The 22,335-nt window shown below is 43.6% G+C and overlaps 2 protein-coding genes across 7 annotated transcripts in view; both read right to left on the bottom strand.

The window, feature by feature from the left end:
* The window catches only part of caskin1 (CASK interacting protein 1), a 58,571-nt gene extending 47,750 nt beyond the window's left edge, over positions 1-10,821 (bottom strand). For all 6 annotated transcript variants that reach the window (XM_087809888.1, XM_087809889.1, XM_087809891.1 and 3 more), the window contains exon 1: positions 10,495-10,821. In XM_087809888.1, coding sequence (XP_087666014.1) covers positions 10,495-10,582 — 88 coding nt within the window. In that variant the 5' untranslated portion in view covers positions 10,583-10,821. The remainder of the gene's footprint in view (positions 1-10,494) is intronic.
* A 1,203-nt stretch (positions 10,822-12,024) lies between these two features.
* On the bottom strand, positions 12,025-22,039 carry LOC148064688 (phosphoribosyl pyrophosphate synthase-associated protein 2). The gene is made up of 11 exons (XM_087810214.1): positions 21,762-22,039; positions 20,492-20,652; positions 17,288-17,340; positions 15,783-15,849; positions 15,532-15,704; positions 15,251-15,366; positions 15,123-15,178; positions 14,922-15,070; positions 14,790-14,860; positions 12,871-13,017; positions 12,025-12,593 (listed from the first exon to the last, which is right to left on the bottom strand). Exons 2-11 carry the CDS (start codon positions 20,572-20,574, stop codon positions 12,435-12,437), a joined length of 1,074 nt encoding a protein of 357 aa, XP_087666340.1. The 5' UTR covers positions 20,575-20,652; positions 21,762-22,039; the 3' UTR covers positions 12,025-12,434.
* Between the last annotated feature and the right edge of the window lie 296 nt (positions 22,040-22,335).

Below are 22,335 nucleotides of genomic sequence, written 5' to 3'. Positions count from 1 at the left end.
CACTATCACAACACCAGAGTCAAGTACTGGACAATACTCCACATATATACTTGTTACTACACTATCACAACACCAGAGTCAAGTACTGGACAATACTCCACATATATACTTGTTACTACACTATCACAACACCAGAGTCAAGTACTGGACAATACTCCACATATATACTTGTTACTACACTATCACAACACCAGAGTCAAGTACTGGACAATACTACACATATATACTTGTTACTACACTATCACAACACCAGAGTCAAGTACTGGACAATACTACACATATATACTTGTTACTACACTATCACAACACCAGAGTCAAGTACTGGACAATACTCCACATATATACTTGTTACTACACTATCACAACACCAGAGTCAAGTACTGGACAATACTCCACATATATACTTGTTACTACACTATCACAACACCAGAGTCAAGTACTGGACAATACTCCACATATATACTTGTTACTACACTATCATAACACCAGAGTCAAGTACTGGACAATACTCCACATATATACTTGTTACTACACTATCACAACAGCAGAGTCAAGTACTGGACAATACTACACATATATATACTTGTTACTACACTATCTCAACACCAGAGTCAAGTACTGGACAATACTACACATATATACTTGTTACTACACTATAACAACACCAGAGTCAAGTACTGGACAATACTACACATGTATACTTGTTACTACACTATCACAACACCAAAGTCAAGTACTCGACAATACTACACATATATACTTGTTACTACACTATCTCAACACCAGAGTCAAGTACTGGACAATACTACACATATATACTTGTTACTACACTATCACAACACCAGAGTCAAGTACTGGACAATACTACACATGTATACTTGTTACTACACTATCACAACACCAGAGTCAAGTACTGGACAATACTCCACATATATACTTGTTACTACACTATCACAACACCAGAGTCAAGTACTGGACAATACTCCACATATATACTTGTTACTACACTATCACAACACCAGAGTCAAGTACTGGACAATACTCCACATATATACTTGTTACTACACTATCACAACACCAGAGTCAAGTACTGGACAATACTACACATATATACTTGTTACTACACTATCACAACACCAGAGTCAAGTACTGGACAATACTACACATATATACTTGTTACTACACTATCACAACACCAGAGTCAAGTACTGGACAATACTCCACATATATACTTGTTACTACACTATCACATCACCAGAGTCAAGTACTGGACAATACTCCACATATATACTTGTTACTACACTATCACAACACCAGAGTCAAGTACTGGACAATACTCCACATATATACTTGTTACTACACTATCACAACACCAGAGTCAAGTACTGGACAATACTACACATATATACTTGTTACTACACTATCACAACACCAGAGTCAAGTACTGGACAATACTACACATATATACTTGTTACTACACTATCACAACACCAGAGTCAAGTACTGGACAATACTCCACATATATACTTGTTACTACAGTATCACTGTATACAAATGAGTCGCATCAGTTCAGGTTATTTCTGGATCATGAGTCACTGACACATATTTTCTTCTCGTCCTACTTCAGTTGTTCTTCACTTCATCAAGTCAAGGTCTACAGCAGCGTCTCACACTATTGTTCAGGACCAGGAGAACCTGCTGCTCTCCATGAGGGTCAGTTCTGAGGATCTTCTCAGGGACTTTCATTGAAGGTTGTGAAGGTTCATCATGAAGCTCAGATCATGATGACGCTGCTTCAGACTCACGTCAAGATCTTCCATGTGTTCTTTAACATGGATTTGATCTCTGTGGCGCAGGAGGTGTGTGTCGCAGCCAGCCAATCAGAGCCTTGCTGTGAACCTCGGCCTCCAATCAGGCAGGACTAGTAGAACCCAGAGCCAATGAGTGTGGGAACCAACATCTGCTCCACACATGAGGAACATTTGGTTCTGATCAGAGTCTCTCTCTCTCTCCTTCAACCTCATCTCTGTTCCCGCTGCTCCGGCTCGACTGCTTCTGTCTGACTCCCGGACACTCTGGAGAAACAATGAGCTCCGGCTCGACTGCTTCTGTCTGACTCCAGGACACTCTGGAGAAACAATGAGCTCCGGCTCGACTGCTTCTGTCTGACTCCAGGACACTCTGGAGAAACAATGAGCTCCGGCTCGACTGCTTCTGTCTGACTCCGGGACACTCTGGAGAAACAATGAGCTCCGGCTCGACTGCTTCTGTCTGACTCCGGGACACTCTGGAGAAACAATGAGCTCCGGCTCGACTGCTTCTGTCTGACTCCAGGACACTCTGGAGAAACAATGAGCTCCGGCTCGACTGCTTCTGTCTGACTCCAGGACACTCTGGAGAAACAATGAGCTCTAGATCGACTGCTTCTGTCTGACTCCGGGACACTCTGGAGAAACAATGAGCTCTAGATCGACTGCTTCTGTCTGACTCCAGGACACTCTGGAGAATCGATGAGCTCCGGCTCGACTGCTTCTGTCTGACTCCAGGACACTCTGGAGAAACAATGAGCTCTAGATCAACTGCTTCTGTCTGACTCCAGGACACTCTGGAGAAACAATGAGCTCTAGATCGACTGCTTCTGTCTGACTCCAGGACACTCTGGAGAAACAATGAGCTCCGGCTCGACTGCTTCTGTCTGACTCCAGGACACTCTGGAGAAACAATGAGCTCTAGATCGACTGCTTCTGTCTGACTCCAGGACACTCTGGAGAAACGATGAGCTCCGGCTCGACTGCTTCTGTCTGACTCCAGGACACTCTGGAGAAACAATGAGCTCTAGATCGACTGCTTCTGTCTGACTCCAGGACACTCTGGAGAAACAATGAGCTCCGGCTCGACTGCTTCTGTCTGACTCCAGGACACTCTGGAGAAACAATGAGCTCCGGCTCGACTGCTTCTGTCTGACTCCAGGACACTCTGGAGAAACAATGAGCTCCGGCTCGACTGATTCTGTCTGACTCCGGGACACTCTGGAGAAACGATGAGCTCCGGCTCGATTGCTTCTGTCTGACTCCAGGACACTCTGGAGAAACAATGAGCTCCGGCTCGATTGAGGATTAAAGTATAATCTGACAGATTAACGTTTGTCTCGTTACACAACATTGTTGTCACGGTTCTGAACCGATGTCGTGAACCTGTGGTTCTGGTCCAGTCTCTGTCAGGCGTCAGAAGTAGGATGGTTGGATGAAACCGTTGGAAGAATTTGATTGAGAAATGGAAGAGAAAGTGATGGCGTTATAGGGAGGATGTAGAGGTGTAACCAACGTTTACCATCTCTGCCTCCATTCTTACCATCTCTCCCTCCATTCTTACCATCTCTCCCTCCATTCTTACCATCTCTCCCTCCATTCTTACCATCTCTCCCTCCTTTCTTACCATCTCTGCCTCCATTCTTACCATCTCTCCCTCCATTCTTACCATCTCTCCCTCCATTCTTACCATCTCTCCCTCCATTCCTACCATCTCTCCCTCCATTCCTACCATCTCTCCCTCCATTCTTACCATCTCTCCCTCCATTCCTACCATCTCTCCCTCCATTCCTACCATCTCTCCCTCCATTCTTACCATCTCTCCCTCCATTCTAACCATCTCTCCCTCCATTCTTACCATCTCTGCCTCCATTCTTACCATCTCTCCCTCCATTCTAACCATCTCTCCCTCCATTCTTACCATCTCTCCCTCCATTCTTACCATCTCTCCATCCATTCTAACCATCTCTCCATCCATTCTAACCATCTCTCCATCCATTCTTACCATCTCTCCCTCCATTCTAACCATCTCTCCATCCATTCTTACCATCTCCCCCTCCATTCTTACCATCTCTCCCTCCATTCTTACCATCTCTCGCTCCATTCTTACCATCTCTCCTTCCATTCTTACCATCTCTCCCTCCATTCTTACCATCTCTCCCTCCATTCTTACCATCTCTCCTTCCATTCTTACCATCTCTCCATCCATTCTTACCATCTCTCCCTCCATTCTTACCATCTCTCCCTCCATTCTTACCATCTCTCCCTCCATTCTTACCATCTCTCCATCCATTCTTACCATCTCTCCCTCCATTCTAACCATCTCTCCCTCCATTCTTACCATCTCTCCATCCATTCTTACCATCTCTCCATCCATTCTTACTATGAACCTCCTTTGAGCCGACAACTTATTTTTGGCGCCGCTAGATAACAAACGTCCATCAAGACAGAAGCAGCCGATGACGTTTCATTGCCTCGTTCTTCTTTCATCGTTCTCATCCCTCTCTGGACGACAACTTATTACCTCCCGCCTCCCCCGCCTCCCCCGCCTCACCCATCTGCTCTGTAATTCAATCGTGGAGGCAGCAGTGAAGACACTCATGATGTTTTGGGGAGAATGTTCTCAACATCGTCATTTTTCTCCATGAACCTCTGGATCAATACACAGACGTCGTCACGGTAACAATCTTATCGTCAACTATTATTAGACTAAAGCTCAAGTGGGTCGAGGAGGCAGCGCAGACGTCTGTCCTATCATCTGATTATATTCATGCACGTTATCGATCAAATCGATCAATTGAATATGATTTTCACGTCTTTTTGATCATAATCATGGTTTATGTTGCAATGAAGTGTGAGTAAAATTAAATGATTATATTATTATTTCAAACTACCATGAAAATCTTACCAGTATTTGTTCATATTTGTGTTACAATTAAACTTCCGGCCTCTAGACAGCAGCAGTTGTTACGTCCTCCACAGCTCAAGGAAGAATGATGACTGAGGACAAGAGGATACCGTGACTCCAGCAGCTTTTAAAGCTGATGTTTGGACATATTTTGGTTTGAAAACAAATGAAAGTAGTTACGACTTCGTCAAGAGTCATGTGGTCTGTAAATACTACAACACCAGAGTCAAGTACTGGACAATACTACACATATATACTTGTTACTACACTATCACAACACCAGAGTCAAGTACTGGACAATACTACACATATATACTTGTTACTACACTATCACAACACCACAGTCAAGTACTGGACAATACTACACATATATACTTGTTACTACACTATCACAACACCAGAGTCAAGTACTGGACAATACTACACATATATACTTGTTACTACACTATCACAACACCAGAGTGAAGTACTGGACAATACTACACATATATACTTGTACTACACCATCACAACACCAGAGTCAAGTACTGGACAATACTACACATATATACTAGTTACTACACTATCACAACACCAGAGTCAAGTACTGGACAATACTACACATATATACTAGTTACTACACTATCACAACACCAGAGTCAAGTAATGGACAATACTACACATATATACTTGTTACTACACTATCACAACACCAGAGTCAAGTACTGGACAATACTACACATATATACTTGTTACTACACTATCACAACACCAGAGTCAAGTACTGGACAATACTACACATATATACTAGTTACTACACTATCACAACACCAGAGTCAAGTACTGGACAATACTACACATATATACTTGTTACTACACTATCACAACACCACAGTCAAGTACTGGACAATACTACACATATATACTTGTTACTACACTATCACAACACCAGAGTCAAGTACTGGACAATACTACACATATATACTTGTTACTACACTATCACAACACCAGCGTCAAGTACTGGACAATACTACACATATATACTTGTTACTACACTATCACAACACCAGAGTCAAGTACTGGACAATACTACACATATATACTTGTTACTACACTATCACAACACCAGAGTCAAGTACTGGACAATACTGCATATATATACTTGTTACTACACTATCACAACACCAGAGTCAAGTACTGGACAATACTACACATATATACTTGTTACTACACCATCACAACACCAGAGTCAAGTACTGGACAATACTACACATATATACTTGTTACTACACTATCATTATATATAAATCACATCAGATGACTGAGAGGTTTTTCTCACGACTGTGACGTTCACACTTAACTGTTTGTCATCCAGAGTCAAACACAAGACGTGTGTGTGTTTGTCTTTGTCGTTGTGTGGACGGAGGTGAGTGTGTGTGTGGGTGATGGAAAGATCACTCTGCCGTGTTTGTCTGTGTTAACATGTGTGTGTGTGTAATAGGTTTGGCAGAGGTTGCGACTCATCACCTCAGGCAACACACACACACACACACACACACACACACACACACACACACACACACACACACACACACTCACACACACACATCCATCTGGAAACATCTGTAGCTTGACCATCAGCTTGCTGTCACTTAACAGGCCTGTTGCACACACAAGGTTAGGTAAACGTGTGTGTGTGTGTGTGTGTACTTGCAGTAGACCTTGAGTGTGACCCGAGGTGTGTGTTTGGTAATGGGTTGTGTGTGTGTGTGTAAGCCTCTGATGGCTGTTAGTTGTTTACATGCAACTTTGTCTTCTTGTGAGCGATGCACTCCACATCCCCCACCACTCGTCTCTGTTGGCAGGAGAGCGAGCGAGGATTCGTTCACGCCACTGAACATCCACAAAGAAGAAGAGCAGCAGCTTCACAGGCGTCCACGCTGGAGAAAAGGTTTTTGCCAGAATCTGAACTAAAAACATCTTTGCAGCGGGTTTCAGGAATACATATAATCAAATCAACAAATGTTGATAAACTTTCATGATCCTGCATCAACATTTGACTTCAGGCCTCTAGAGGGCAAGAATGATGACTGAGGACGAGAGGATACAGTGAGTCCAGCAGCTTTTAAAGCTGATGTTTGAACATATTTGGATTTGAAAACAAACTATGACAACATGAACCATGTGTGTCTCACAATGACAACATGAACAATATGAAGAAGAAGGTGAAGAACAATATGAAGAAGAAGATGAAGAACAATATGAAGAAGACGGTGAAGAACAAAATGAAGAAGAATATGAAGGACAATATGAAGAAGATGAAGAACATTATGAAGAAGAAGATGAAGAACAATATGAAGAAGACGGTGAAGAACAATATGAAGAAGAAGATGAAGAACAATATGAAGAAGATGAAGAACAATATGAAGAAGAAGATGAAGAACAATATGAAGAAGAAGATTAAGAACAATATGAAGAAGATGAAGAACAATATGAAGAAGACGGTGAAGAACAATATAAAGAAGAAGATTAAGAACAATATGAAGAAGACGGTGAAGAGCAATATGAAGAAGAAGATGAAGAACAATATGAAGAAGATGAAGAACAATATGAAGAAGAAGGTGAAGATTAATATAAAGAAGAAGATGAAGAACAATATGAAGAAGAAGGTGAAGAACAATATGGAGAAGAAGATGAAGAACAATATGAATAAGAAGCTGAAGAACAATATGAAGAAGATGAAGAACAATATGGAGAAGAAGATTAAGAACAATATGGAGAAGATGAAGAACAATATGAAGAAGAAGGTGAAGAACAATATAAAGAAGAAGATGAAGAACAATATAAAGAATAAGATGAAGAACAATATAAAGAAGATGAAGAACAATATGAAGAAGAAGATGATGAACAATGTGAAGAAGATGAAGATAAATATGAAGAAGAAGATGAAGAACAATATGAAGAAGATGAAGAACAATGTGAAGAAGAAGATGAAGAACAATATGAAAAAGAAGATTAAGAACAATATGAAGAAGATGAAGAACAATATGAAGAAGAAGATGAAGAACAATATGAAGAAGAGGAAGAACAATATGAAGAAGAAGATGAAGAACAATATGAAGAAGATGAAGAACAATATGAAGAAGATGAAGAACAGTATGAAGAAGATGAAGAACAATATGAAAGAAGAAGAAGCACAACAGGAACAAGGAGGAAAAAAAAGACTAACAAGAAGATGTAGAACAAGAAGAAAAAGAACAAGAAGGAAAAGAAGATGACAAACTTGAACATTAGATAAAGAGCTACAACTCTTTCGCATCCACCATTTTGACTCTCCACTATCCTTAGACCTTTTCCTCCTGACGCGAGTGGAGACACACACGATCGCTCAAGATAACATGACCTTGAAAACAGTTGAGAGAAGAAGAAGTGATGGAGGACGAGCAGCAGTGAAGGTCAGAGAAGAAGAAGTGATGGAGGACGCGCAGCTGAACTGGGTCGAGACATGAATCATCAGGTCAGAGCTCACATGCGGGTGCCTCGTGCTGACCCGCGACCATGTTGTGACCCACATGTACCCTTCAGTGAGTGGTCGTAATCTTACGGACACATCAACGACTGGGATTGAACCAGCAACCTTCATTCAACTTCACCTCCTGAACCAGAACCACAGAAGAAGATTTGACGTCCGTGTCAATAAAGTTGTATTCAAGTTTCATGAGCTAAAAATGCTACATTGCTCTTCTGTCTGTGTCAATAAAGTTTTATTCAAGTTTCATGAGCTAAATGCTACGTTGCTCTTCTGTCTGTGTCAATAAAGTTGTATACAAGTTTCATGAGCTAAAATGCTATGTTGCTCTTCTGTCTGTGTCAATAAAGTTGTATTCAAGTTTGAAGAGCTAAAATGCTACATTGCTCTTCTGTCTGTGTCAATAAAGTTGTAATCAATTTTCATGAGCTAAAATGCTATGTTGCTCTTCTGTCTGTGTCAATAAAGTTGTAAATGAACTTATAAAACAAACTAATACTAACTAATAACATGTCAAAGATGTTCTTCAAGACCAGAAGAATCGAGGAATGATGACGACAAAATACGAAAACGTTAACTTGACGTTTGTTAGCAACATGCTAGCATGCTAACACGTTATGATGCATCGACGATCGCAGTGACTTGTGTGTCACGTCAACAAACATGTGACTCACGTGTTCTTTGACCTTCTTGACCTCAGACTGACTTATGATGAACAACTGATTGATATCATGAACGTATAAAGTATTTGACACGCAGGATTGTGTGTTTCTTCTCTACACACAAGTGTAACTAACATCTCACTTCACTGCCCACACACTCTCAGTGGGCAGCGAACGCACAACATCGACTCAACGCACAAACACCAGAGACACCAGAGCCATGATGAACATCTTCTCTGGCATCCACTGCTCAGGTCTTACACACACACACACACTCCTATAACTCAGGTCTATAACACACACACACACACACACACATATAACACACATATGTCTATAACACACACACGTATAACAGCCACACACACATGTCTATAACACACACACACACATACACATGTCTATAATACACACACACGTCTATAACACACATACACATGTCTATAACACACACACATGTCTATAACACACACACACGTATAACACACACACACATATAACACACATATGTCTATAACACACACAGTATAACATGCACACACACACACATCTATAACACACACACACTAGTGTTACACACACACACACATGTCTATAACACACACGCATATAACACACGTCTCTAACACAAGCACACAATACACGCATATAACACACGTCTATATTACACATACGTCTATAACACACACGCATATAATACACACACACGCATATAACACACGTCTATATAACACACACACACGTCTATAACACACACGCATATAATACACACACACGCATATAACACACGTCTATATAACACACACACGTCTATAACACACACGCATATAATACACACACACGCATATAACACACGTCTATATAACACACACACGTCTATAACACACACGCATATAATACACACACACGCATATATCACACGTCTATATTACACACACACGTCTATAACACACACGCATATAATACACACACACGCATATAACACACGTCTATATTACACACACACGCATATAATACACACACACGCATATAACACACGTCTATATTACACACACACGTCTATAACACACACGCATATAATACACACACACGCATATAACACACGTCTATATTACACACACGTCTATAACACACACGCATATAATACACACACACGCATATAACACACGTCTATATCACACACACACGTCTATAACACACACGCATATAATACACACACGCATAGAACACACGTCTATATTACACACACACGTCTATAACACACACGCATATAATACACACACGCATAGAACACACGTCTATATTACACACACACACGCATATAATACACACACACGTCTATAACAGACACACGCATAGAACACACGTCTTTAATACACACACGCATATAACACACACACGTATATATCACACGTCTATATTACACACACGCATATAACACACACACGTCTATATGACACACACGTCTCTAACACACACACGCGCGTCTCTAACACACACACCCAGATGTGTGTGCTGCAGTGAGCTGTCAGTCTCTCGTCACACACTAATCTGACGGACGCACACACGCACGCACGCACGGACCCACAACAACACACACACACTCACTGTTCTTCCCGGGCCTCTGCAGCAGCTTCTGCACGGTGAGCAGGTCCTCGGTCTTCACCGCCTGCAGCAGCTCCTGGTCCTTCCCCATCTTCCTACAGCATCACTGCCGCTCAGGGTGCGTCCTCCGCGGCCACGATCCTGAGGTGGACCTACACCTCCATGAGAGGGGGGTCCCCGTCAGTGCGACAGTGAGGGGTGCTGGGGGCGCGAGGTTCCGCCGCGGGAGCGAGCAAAGGCAGCTCTCGCGCGCGAGGCTCAGCGGAGGTTGATGGTTCGAGTCTCGACGTCAACAGAAGCTCGCGCTGCCGCAGCCATCGCTCCGCGTGCACTGACGCTGCCCGAGGAGTGCGCGTGCTCGCGGCTCCGTGTCCGCGCGAGGGCAGCAGCGAGGCGGCGCGTGCACGCGCCCGCAGCTGGACGAGAGCGCGCATGGCGACGGACGGCTCGTGCTCGGGGAGGAGGGGGTTAAGCCCCGCCCCCCTCTGTCTTCAATCGATGATTTCAGCAGAAACATAAACACGTCACGAAAACACAAACACACACATGTTGAAGAAAAGAACGAGTTGAAATGATGATGGTTGAAATATATATTGCATTTTGTGTGTTTTTTACAAGAATGTGTGTATAAAAGTGTATACACAAATATGTAGAAAGTGTGTGTATACATGTGTGTGAGTGTGTATATAAGTATGTGTGAGAGTGAATATATTCTTCACTAGTACTTTATATATACACTGTATATACACAGTATAAATATAAATGTGTGTAGAAGTGTGTATGTAAATGTGTGTGTGTATAAGTGTATATATACTGTATATATACATATATAAATGTCCATACAAGAGCATGTATATAAATGTGTGTGTATACATGTGTGTGCGTGTATACGTGAGTGTGTGTAAGTAAGTAAGTAAGTAAGTAATATTTATTTATATAGCGCTTTTCGAGACCAGGGTCACAAAGCGCTTAAACAATCAAAACATATACATGAGTGTGTGTATGTATAGATGAGTGTGTGTGTGTATACGTGTGTGTGTGTGTGTGTACATGAGTGTGTGTGTGTGTATACGTGTGTGTGTGTGTGTGTACATGAGTGTGTGTGTGTATACGTGTGTGTGTGTGTGTGTACATGAGTGTGTGTGTGTGTATACGTGTGTGTGTGTGTGTGTGTGTACATGAGTGTGTGTGTATACGTGTGTGTGTGTGGGCAGTGATGCTCTCAACCTCCTCCACAGTGACTTATGTAACAGAGTAAAGAGTCTATTTTTAATTCTTGCTGCTGAAGCTTCACTAGTTTCTACTGTAGTGTCGTCATCAACAAGTGAACCTCCCGTCACCTTAGACCCCGTCTCTCCTCTTCACGACAGTTTGTGACCCACATTTGGTTTGAGGAACAAGAGCCGAATCAATGTCCAGGAACAAAACTTTGAATAAAAAACAAGAATTTTCTCTGAAACGTTTGTTTTAAATCGACTGATAAATCGATCATATTTTATTGATCCAAACACTGAAGAACCTTCAGAACGAAAAGCAGTTTTTCATGTTTATTCATATTAGTGCTGAAAATAAATACAAAACATTTTCTGGAACCAAGTCGTGACAAAGACCTGCTTCAGTCAAAGTTCGCCGTCGAACAAATTCACCGTCGACGCTTCGACGCGTCCAGCAAACGTTCTTTTCCTGGAGTGAACACCAGGGGGCGCCGTGGCGTCACAAGATGGCACGAGTCGAACGAGTGCGTGGCGTCGTGAGATGATGGATATGACGCGTGATCAGCGTCCACACACACATGCATGTACACACACATTCACACACGCACACACACGACACTAAACTAGTGGAGTCGGAGAAAGAAGGGATGACGAAAAGTTAGTCCCGGCGACAGAAGAAGCTCCACCTGTGGCGGGTGGAGGCGAGTGTGTGCGCGAGAGCCCGCGGCGTCAGTCGTCCACGCCGATGTTCCTGAACAGGTAGGACATGGACTCGCCGTTGTGGATGCGGCGGATGGCCTCGGACAGGATCATGCTGATGTCCACCGTCTTGATCTTCGGACACTGGAGCTTCTGCAGCTCGTGAGGGATCGTGTTGGTCACGACCACCTGCGGGCAAGATGGCCGACACGGTCAGTGACCTTATAGGGTCGTGGACGAGTTTCTTTATTTTTTATGAACGAGTCAATGGCTTTTATGTTGGAAAGTTTAAAAAAGAAACAAATTAAAACTAGTGTCTCATGATTGGCTGAAAGTTTAATCAGTAGCTCTGAGCTCTGTTGGTTTAGTCTGGAGACTCTATTATAACATTTATATATAACATTTAATCTTGAATTAAAATACTATGAATGAACTTGTATTAGTTTAAGTGACGGATCAACAGCACCTCATCGATGGCCGACTCCTCGATGAACCTCGGGGCGTCTGACGACAGGATCCCGTGCGTCGCCATGACGAAGATCTTATACGCGCCTCGTTCTTTCAACGTCTCTGCAGCAGCTAAGAAGCTGTCGACGTCGTCGATGATGTCATCCTGCCACGATATACAGAGATAGTATAGTAACAAGTATATATGTGTAGTATTGTCCAGTACTTGACTCTGGTGTTGTGATAGTGTAGTAACAAGTATATATGTGGAGTATTGTCCAGTACTTGACTCTGGTGTTGTGATAGTGTAGTAACTAGTATATATGTGTAGTATTGTCCAGTACTTGACTCTGGTGTTGTGATAGTGTAGTAACAAATATATATGTGTAGTATTGTCCAGTACTTGACTCTGGTGTTGTGATAGTGTAGTAACAAGTATATATGTGTAGTATTGTCCAGTACTTGACTCTGGTGTTGTGATAGTGTATTAACAAGTGTATATGTGTAGTATTGTCCAGTACTTGACTCTGGTGTTGTGATAGTGTAGTAACAAGTATACATGTGTAGTATTGTCCAGTACTTGACTCTGGTGTTGTGATAGTGTAGTAACAAGTATATATGTGTAGTATTGTCCAGTACTTGACTCTAGTGTTGTGATAGTGTAGTAACAAGTGTATATGTGTAGTATTGTCCAGTACTTGACTCTGGTGTTGTGATAGTGTAGTAACAAGTATACATGTGTAGTATTGTCCAGTACTTGACTCTGTTGTTGTGATAGTGTAGTAACAAGTATATATGTGTAGTATTGTCCAGTACTTGACTCTGGTGTTGTGATGGTGTAGTAACAAGTATTTATGTGTAGTATTGTCCAGTACTTGACTCTGGTGTTGTGATAGTGTAGTAACAAGTATATATGTGGAGTATTGTCCAGTACTTGACTCTGGTGTTGTGATAGTGTAGTAACAAGTATATATGTGTAGTATTGTCCAGTACTTGACTCTGGTGTTGTGATAGTGTAGTAACAGGTATATATGTGGAGTATTGTCCAGTACTTGACTCTGGTGTTGTGATAGTGTAGTAACAAGTATATACAGTATGTGTAGTATTGTCCAGTACTTGACTCTGGTGTTGTGATAGTGTAGTAACAAGTATATATGTGGAGTATTGTCCAGTACTTGACTCTGGTGTTGTGATAGTGTAGTAACAAGTATATATGTGTAGTATTGTCCAGTACTTGACTCTGGTGTTGTGATAGTGTAGTAACAGGTATATATGTGGAGTATTGTCCAGTACTTGACTCTGGTGTTGTGATAGTGTAGTAACAAGTATATACAGTATGTGTAGTATTGTCCAGTACTTGACTCTGGTGTTGTGATAGTGTAGTAACAAGTATATATGTGGAGTATTGTCCAGTACTTGACTCTGGTGTTGTGATAATGTAGTAACAAGTATATATGTGTAGTATTGTCCAGTACTTGACTCTGGTGTTGTGATAGTGTAGTAACAAGTATATATGTGGAGTATTGTCCAGTACTTGACTCTGGTGTTGTGATAGTGTAGTAACAAGTATATATGTGTAGTATTGTCCAGTACTTGACTCTGGTGTTGTAGTATTTACAGACCACATGACTCTTGACGAAGTCGTAACTACTTTCATTTGCTTTCAAACCAAAATATGTCCAAACATCAGCTTTAAAAGCTGCTGGACTCACTGTATCCTCTCGTCCTCATGGCGGGGATCATTTCATAGTTTGTAATGCTGCCATCAAGTGGCCAGTACTTTAAATGCAACACAAACATGAAAAAACTTAATGACTCACATGTTAAAATCTAATTACTTTACAAAGATTTTTTAAATAAATCCTTAAACTACGAAGATAAAATACAATCTACTTCAAATGAGCGTCAACATCAACACTTGTTGCCGTGGTAACTCACCACGATGATGGCGATGCGTCCGCCCACGTCTCCCACCACCGTGATGGGCGGCTTCTCTTTGGGGATCAGCACTGGGGACAGACCAGACACCTTCAGCAGCGGCTCCGCGCCTCACAACACACCGGCTCTTACGAGGGATCTCCATGCTGGGGTGGATGGCGCCGCTGGTCTTGACGGCGGGCGGCGAGTGGCGCCCGTCCACCTGGTCCGACTCGGCGTCCTGGGCCTCTCCGTGGATGACGGCGATTCCCAGACGCAGACGCTCGGCGAAGGACTGGGCCCTGGAAGAGCAGGAGGTCAGCGGCGAGGACCACGAGCGACACCTCGAACCACCTTTTGGCAGAAGCTGGAGATTTGGCGACGATCACGGCGTTCCTGTAGTCGGGGATCTGAGGGGGGGGGGGGGGGGGGGGTCAGAGTGAGGCAGGAAGTGCTTCGGGGGGGGCGTCGCGAGGACTCACCTCTTCTTGGATGTACTGCAGCAGGAAGGGCGACGCCCTCAGGTTGTCCACAGGGATGTTGAAGAAGCCCTGGATCTCCTTCTGGTGCAGGTCCATGGTGATCAGGTGAGTTAGACCTGCAGGTGGGAGAACGGCATCATGGGAGTTCAGTGTTGGCACCACAGGTGAGGTGGGTGTTGACATTAGTCAAGTTCTGAAGCGTCAACGTTGATGTTCCCTCGTCAACATGTTCTCCTGTGAGTCACACGTCACACAGGTGAGCTGAGCCAGGAGACACGTACCAGCCTTGCACATCATGGAGGCGATGAGCTTGGACACGATGGAGCCTCTCTTCCTCATCTTGCACTGCTTGCTGTAGGGGAAGTAGGGCAGCACGCCCGTGATGCTCTTGGCGCAGGACGTCCTGCAGGCGTAGACCATGATCAGCATCTCCATGATGGTGGTGTTCACGTCCCTGACACACACACACACACACACACACACACACACAGCAGGTCACACCAGGAACAAGCTTCTCTTGCCTCAGTCTTACTTGGACACGGTTTGGATGATGAAAACATCTTTGCCTCGCACCGACTCCTGGATCTGCACCCGCGTTTCTATGGAAACCATGAGCATAAGGTTTGTCTTTGGTGCAGTGAACACTTGAATCATTCATCCGTGTGAGTATTGTTGGATTACATTTGAGTACTGTTGGATTACATTTGAGTACTGTTGGATTACATTTGAGTATTGTTGGATTCTAGTGGAAAATTGTTGGATTATAGTTGAAAATCTGTGATTATAGTTGAGTATTGTTGGATTATAGTTGAGTATTGTTGGATTCTATTTGAAAATTGTTTGATTATAGTTGAGTATTGTTGGATTATAGTTGAAAATTGTTTGATCGTTTCATTTATCAACACTGAAAGTCTGATGATGCAACTTCCTGCAGACACATGGGTCAGAGGTCAGCTCACCTCTGTTGGGAAAATTGTTTGATTATAGTTGAGTATTGTTGGATTATAGTTGAGTATTGTTGGAATTATAGTTGAGTATTGTTGGATTATAGTTGAAAATTTGTGGTTATAGTTGAGTATTGTTGGAATTATAGTTGAGTATTGTTGGATTATAGTTGAAAATTGTTTGATCGTTTCATTTATCAACACTGAAAGTCTGATGATGCAACTTCCTGCAGACACATGGGTCAGAGGTCAGCTCACCTCTGTTGGGAAAATTGTTTGATTATAGTTGAGTATTGTTGGATTAGAGTTGAGTATTGTTGGAATTATAGTTGAGTATTGTTGGAATTATAGTTGAGTATTGTTGGAATTATAGTTGAGTATTGTTGGATTATAGTGGAGTATTGTTGGATTATAGTGGAGTATTGTTGGATTATAGTGGAGTATTGTTGGATTATAGTGGAGTATTGTTGGATTATAGTGGAGTATTGTTGGATTATAGTTGAGTATTGTTGGATTATAGTGGAGTATTGTTGGATTATAGTGGGGTATTGTTGGATTATAGTTGAGTATTGTTGGATTATAGTGGAGTATTGTTGGATTATAGTGGAGTATTGTTGGATTATAGTTGAGTATTGTTGGATTATAGTGGAGTATTGTTGGATTATAGTTGAGTATTGTTGGATTATAGTTGAGTATTGTTGGATTCTATTTGAAAATTGTTGGATTATAGTTGAGTATTGTTGGGTTATAGTTGAGTATTGTTGGATTATATTTGAAAATTGTTTGATTATAGTGGAGTATTGTTGGATTATAGTTGAGTATTGTTGGATTCTATTTGAAAATTGTTTGATTATAGTGGAGTATTGTTGGATTATAGTTGAGTATTGTTGGAATTATAGTTGAGTATTGTTGGATTCTATTTGAAAATTGTTTGATTATAGTGGAGTATTGTTGGATTATAGTTGAGTATTGTTGGAATTATAGTTGAGTATTGTTGGATTATAGTTGAAAATTGTTTGATCGTTTCATTTACCAACACTGAAAGTCTGATGATGCAACTTCCTGCAGACACATGGGTCAGAGGTCAGCTCACCTCTGTTGGCCTCCTGATACACCTGCACCTTCCCGAGCTCCACCCCGAGCCTCCTGGGAGAAGATTGGACTCGTTTACATGACGAGCGTCAGAATGTTGTCACACAAACACTGTCACTCATCCCTGAAGGAGTCCGTGTGGAAATCCAGTTCAAACATATCATTTCTAAAGACGTGTTTTAAAAACATTACACATTATATTTGTAAACATTTCTCCTCAGTTCCCATGATGCAGTTCAAAGAAACAACCAGTGATGCTTGAAGTCAGATTTAACTACAATAACATATTTAACATTCATTATATTTCACTGACTTTGATGTATTGACATCTTTCACTTTGACTTGTTTTCTCAGGTTTTATTCGTTGATTTGATTCACGTCATCTTGACAACAATCATGTTCTTAATGTGTCGTATCTTTGTTTTCTGCTCATATTTGAAGCTGCTTTATTATTATGACAACTATAACACACATCAGTCTGAACACATGTAAAAGTGACGACACGTGACCACACAAGGTGACAACGACGCATGACGAAACATGATGATGACACATGAAATCACATGAAGACACATGATGACACATGATGACACATGATGACACGACGGCGCACGAAGACACACGACGGCACACGAAGACACGGCAGCGCACGAAGACACACGACGGCGCACGAAGACACACGACGGCACACGAAGACACACGACGGCGCACGAAGACACACGACGGCGCACGAAGACACGGCAGCGCACGAAGACACGGCAGCGCACGAAGACACGGCAGCGCACGAAGACACACGACGGCGCACGAAGACACGGCAGCGCACGAAGACACACGACGGCGCACGAAGACACGGCAGCGCACGAAGACACGGCAGCGCACGAAGACACACGACGGCACACGAAGACACGGCAGCGCACGAAGACACACGACGGCACACGAAGACACACGACGGCGCACGAAGACACACGACGGCGCACGAAGACACGGCAGCGCACGAAGACACGGCAGCACACGAAGACACGGCAGCGCACGAAGACACACGACGGCACACGAAGACACACGACGGCACACGAAGACACACGACGGCACACGAAGACACACGACGGCACACGAAGACACACGACGGCACACGAAGACACACGACGGCACACGAAGACACACGAAGACACGGCAGCGCACGAAGACACACGACGGCACACGAAGACACACGAAGACACGGCAGCGCACGAAGACACACGACGGCACACGAAGACACGGCAGCGCACGAAGACACACGAAGACACACGACGGCACACGAAGACACGGCAGCGCACGAAGACACACGACGGCGCACGAAGACACACGACGGCGCACGAAGACACGGCAGCACACGAAGACACACGACGGCGCACGAAGACACACGACGGCGCACGAAGACACACGACGGCGCACGAAGACACACGACGGCGCACGAAGACACGGCAGCGCACGAAGACACACGACGGCGCACGAAGACACACGACGGCGCACGAAGACACGGCAGCGCACGAAGACACACGAAGACACACGACGGCACACGAAGACACGGCAGCGCACGAAGACACGGCAGCGCACGAAGACACACGACGGCGCACGAAGACACACGACGGCGCACGAAGACACACGACGGCGCACAAAGACACACGACGGCGCACGAAGACACGGCAGCGCACGAAGACACACGACGGCGCACGAAGACACGGCAGCGCACAAAGACACACGACGGCGCACGAAGACACGGCAGCGCACGAAGACACACGACGGCGCACGAAGACACGGCAGCACACGAAGACACACGGCAGCACACGAAGACACACGACGGCACACGAAGACACACTCTCGAAAAGCGCTTTATAAATAAATATTACTTACTTACACAACGGCACACGAAGGCAAACGAAGACACATGACGGCACATGAAGACACGGCGGCACATGAAGACACGGCGGCACAAAGACACACGACGGCACACGAAGACACACGACGGCACACGAAGACACACGACGGCACATGAAGACACACAACGGCACATGACGGCACACGAAGACACGGCGGCACGAAGACACATGAAGACACACGACGGCACATGACCGCACACGAAGACACATGACGGCACATGAAGACACGGCGGCACACGAAGACACGGCGGCACACGAAGACACGGCGGCACAAAGACACACGACGGCACATGAAGACACACGACGGCACATGAAGACACACGACGGCACATGAACCCACGGCGGCACGACGACACAACGACACATGGTGATAACACAACGACACACGGTGATAACAAAACGACACACGAAGGCACACGAAGACACATGGTGATAACACAACGACACACGAAGGCACACGAAGACACAACGACACACGAAGACACATGGTGATAACACAACGACACATGAAGACACGACGACACATGACGAGGCGGGTTCAGAACTGTTCATCACACACACACACACACACACACACGTTAGTCCACAAACATGCGTCCAACACAGTTGTGTCTGCAGCAACAATTCTTGATCTTGATATCAAAGTGTCTAAAGTGACATAAACTGACTTTGATCTACAGTCGACAGTAGTTGAAGAACCTTCACACACACAAACTCACTCGTTGAAGAACCTGCACACTCTCACTCACTCCCACTCTCTCGTTGAAGAACCTTCACACACACAAACTCACTCGTTGAAGAACCTGCACACTCTCACTCACTCTCTCTCACTCACTCGTTGAAGAACCTTCACACACACACACACTCACTCGTTGAAGAACCTGCACACTCTCACTCACTCTCACTCACTCGTTGAAGAACCTACACACACACATACTCACTCACTCGTTGAAGAACCTTCAAACACACACACACTCACTCACTCGTTGAAGAACCTTCACACACACACACTCACTCACTCGTTGAAGAACCTTCACACACACACACACTCACTCACTCGTTGAAGAACCTGCACACACACACACTCGTTGAAGAACCTGCACACACACACACTCACTCGTTGAAGAACCTTCACACACACACACTCACTCACTCGTTGAAGAACCTTCACACACACACACACTCACTCACTCGTTGAAGAACCTGCACACACACACACTCACTCGTTGAAGAACCTGCACACACACATACTCACTCGTTGAAGAACCTGCACACACACTCATACTCACTCCGAGATCCTCTTCCCCAGCTCGCGGCTGGCCGGGTGAGAGTTGGCCGTGAAGATGACGAGGCCTCCCTTGGTGTGGTTCATGTCTGGGGGGGTCCGACCGCTGCTGTCCCCACACTCTGGCAGTGGATCCCTCGGCACCCACGCTGCGCTGAGCCCGTCCTGAGCGGGAAGTGGCGTCGCAGGTTCAGAGACATGTTGACATTCACAACAGGTGTGTGTACTTCTACACACTCAGCCGGTGCAGCAACAACACACTAGTTTTACGTGAACATTTGTCGTTTAACTAACAACTTCACAGGAGAAACAGAGAAATAGAAGTAAATAAAATAAAAAAAACTCAAGGTTTCACTGCAGAGAAACAAATGTTTGATTGACATGAAGTGACAAGTTTGTCGGAGAAACTGATGAAGTCACGGTGAGTTCAGGGACCAATAACAATAATACACTCAAGGACAGTTTAATTGTATTATTGTTATTATAATACGAGCAGAGTTCTGTCCACCGCAGTGAGAACCTTTGATGAAAACATATCAAGTGTTTAAAAACTTCCCGCCGCCATGTTTGTAGTTTCCATCAACACAAGCTACAACAGGAGCAACTACAGGAAATTCAACACAGTTTGAACAGGTGAGTTTTCAGTGTTATTGTGTATTTGATCATTTCAAAGGTTCAACAAATGTTATTTTTTTGTTCATGTTGTTTTGTTCTTAAATGCATGTAAAACTACAACATGTCATATGTTCTGATGCTTTAATAAATAAGACAATAACGCATTTAAAAAACGTTATAACAAAACCAAACACTCAACATTAACTCAAACAAATTGACACTTTACATCAATAGGATTTATATCATTTTTAAGACAAGTTCAAGTCCACGCAGACAACTTTATTCGCATGTTTTTAATAATATTGTGATTTAAAATGACGTCCTGACGCGCGACCGCTCGAGGATGCTAACGATGAGCCTGATGCTAAAGCGTTTCACGGTTATTTGACACACAATAACAAATCATCTAGTGTCGAGTTAGGACGATACATACGAGTGACTTCAATATAAGATAAAATAATCTTTAAATGTTTTTTCAATTGGGGTTAATTGTCGGGTGTTAGCATGTAGCACGCTGAGATAGCGTTAGCTCGGCTCGGAACTCACGCGATAACTCGTGCGCACTAACAAAGCTCGAGAACGAGGGACGAGGTCGCGCTGAGACGCTTCTCTGTGACGAAGATAAACGAAGATAAATGAAGATAAATGGACGAACTCACCAGTTTTGTGACGTAAGTGACGATCTGAAGGCGACAGTTTTATCGAAGTCGGTTCAGCGTTTTTCAACCTGTTCCATCTGTCCGTGGCAGGCACGAGTCACTCCCGAAGGATTTCTGCCAGAAGGAACTACTCTGGAGCTGCGCTCAGGACACAAGTCGAGCCGAAACCATTCAACCCTGAATCGAATAAACAATGGATCATCGGTCGCAGTAGGTCTCATTAAGAACACTTTATCTGGCAAAACAAGATTAACAAAGCGATACAAACGGGAGCCGACAAGGAACTTCTGCGAGAAATAATCCGGATGAGAATCAGGCCCTAATTGGACGCGTTCCGTTAGAAGTGACGTCACTCTCTCAACCAATCACAGTGCGAGTCTGTTTAGTTCTGCGATCTAGAATCAACCGCCAGATGTCGCTAGATTACACATCATTCACACTCAAACACAGATGATTTAGATTCAAGGGACACATTATCTGACATTATTTCATCACATATTTTAGTTTTGAAACAGAAAACCCTCCATTATATCTTAACCTAGCGAGTAGGTTGCTGGTTCGCTTCCCTTTTCCC

The sequence above is a fragment of the Callionymus lyra genome, chromosome 15 (assembly GCF_982586985.1).
Source record: "Callionymus lyra chromosome 15, fCalLyr1.hap1.1, whole genome shotgun sequence".
Classification (NCBI taxonomy): domain Eukaryota; kingdom Metazoa; phylum Chordata; class Actinopteri; order Syngnathiformes; family Callionymidae; genus Callionymus; species Callionymus lyra.
This window is presented reverse-complemented; position numbering and strand designations above follow the sequence as displayed.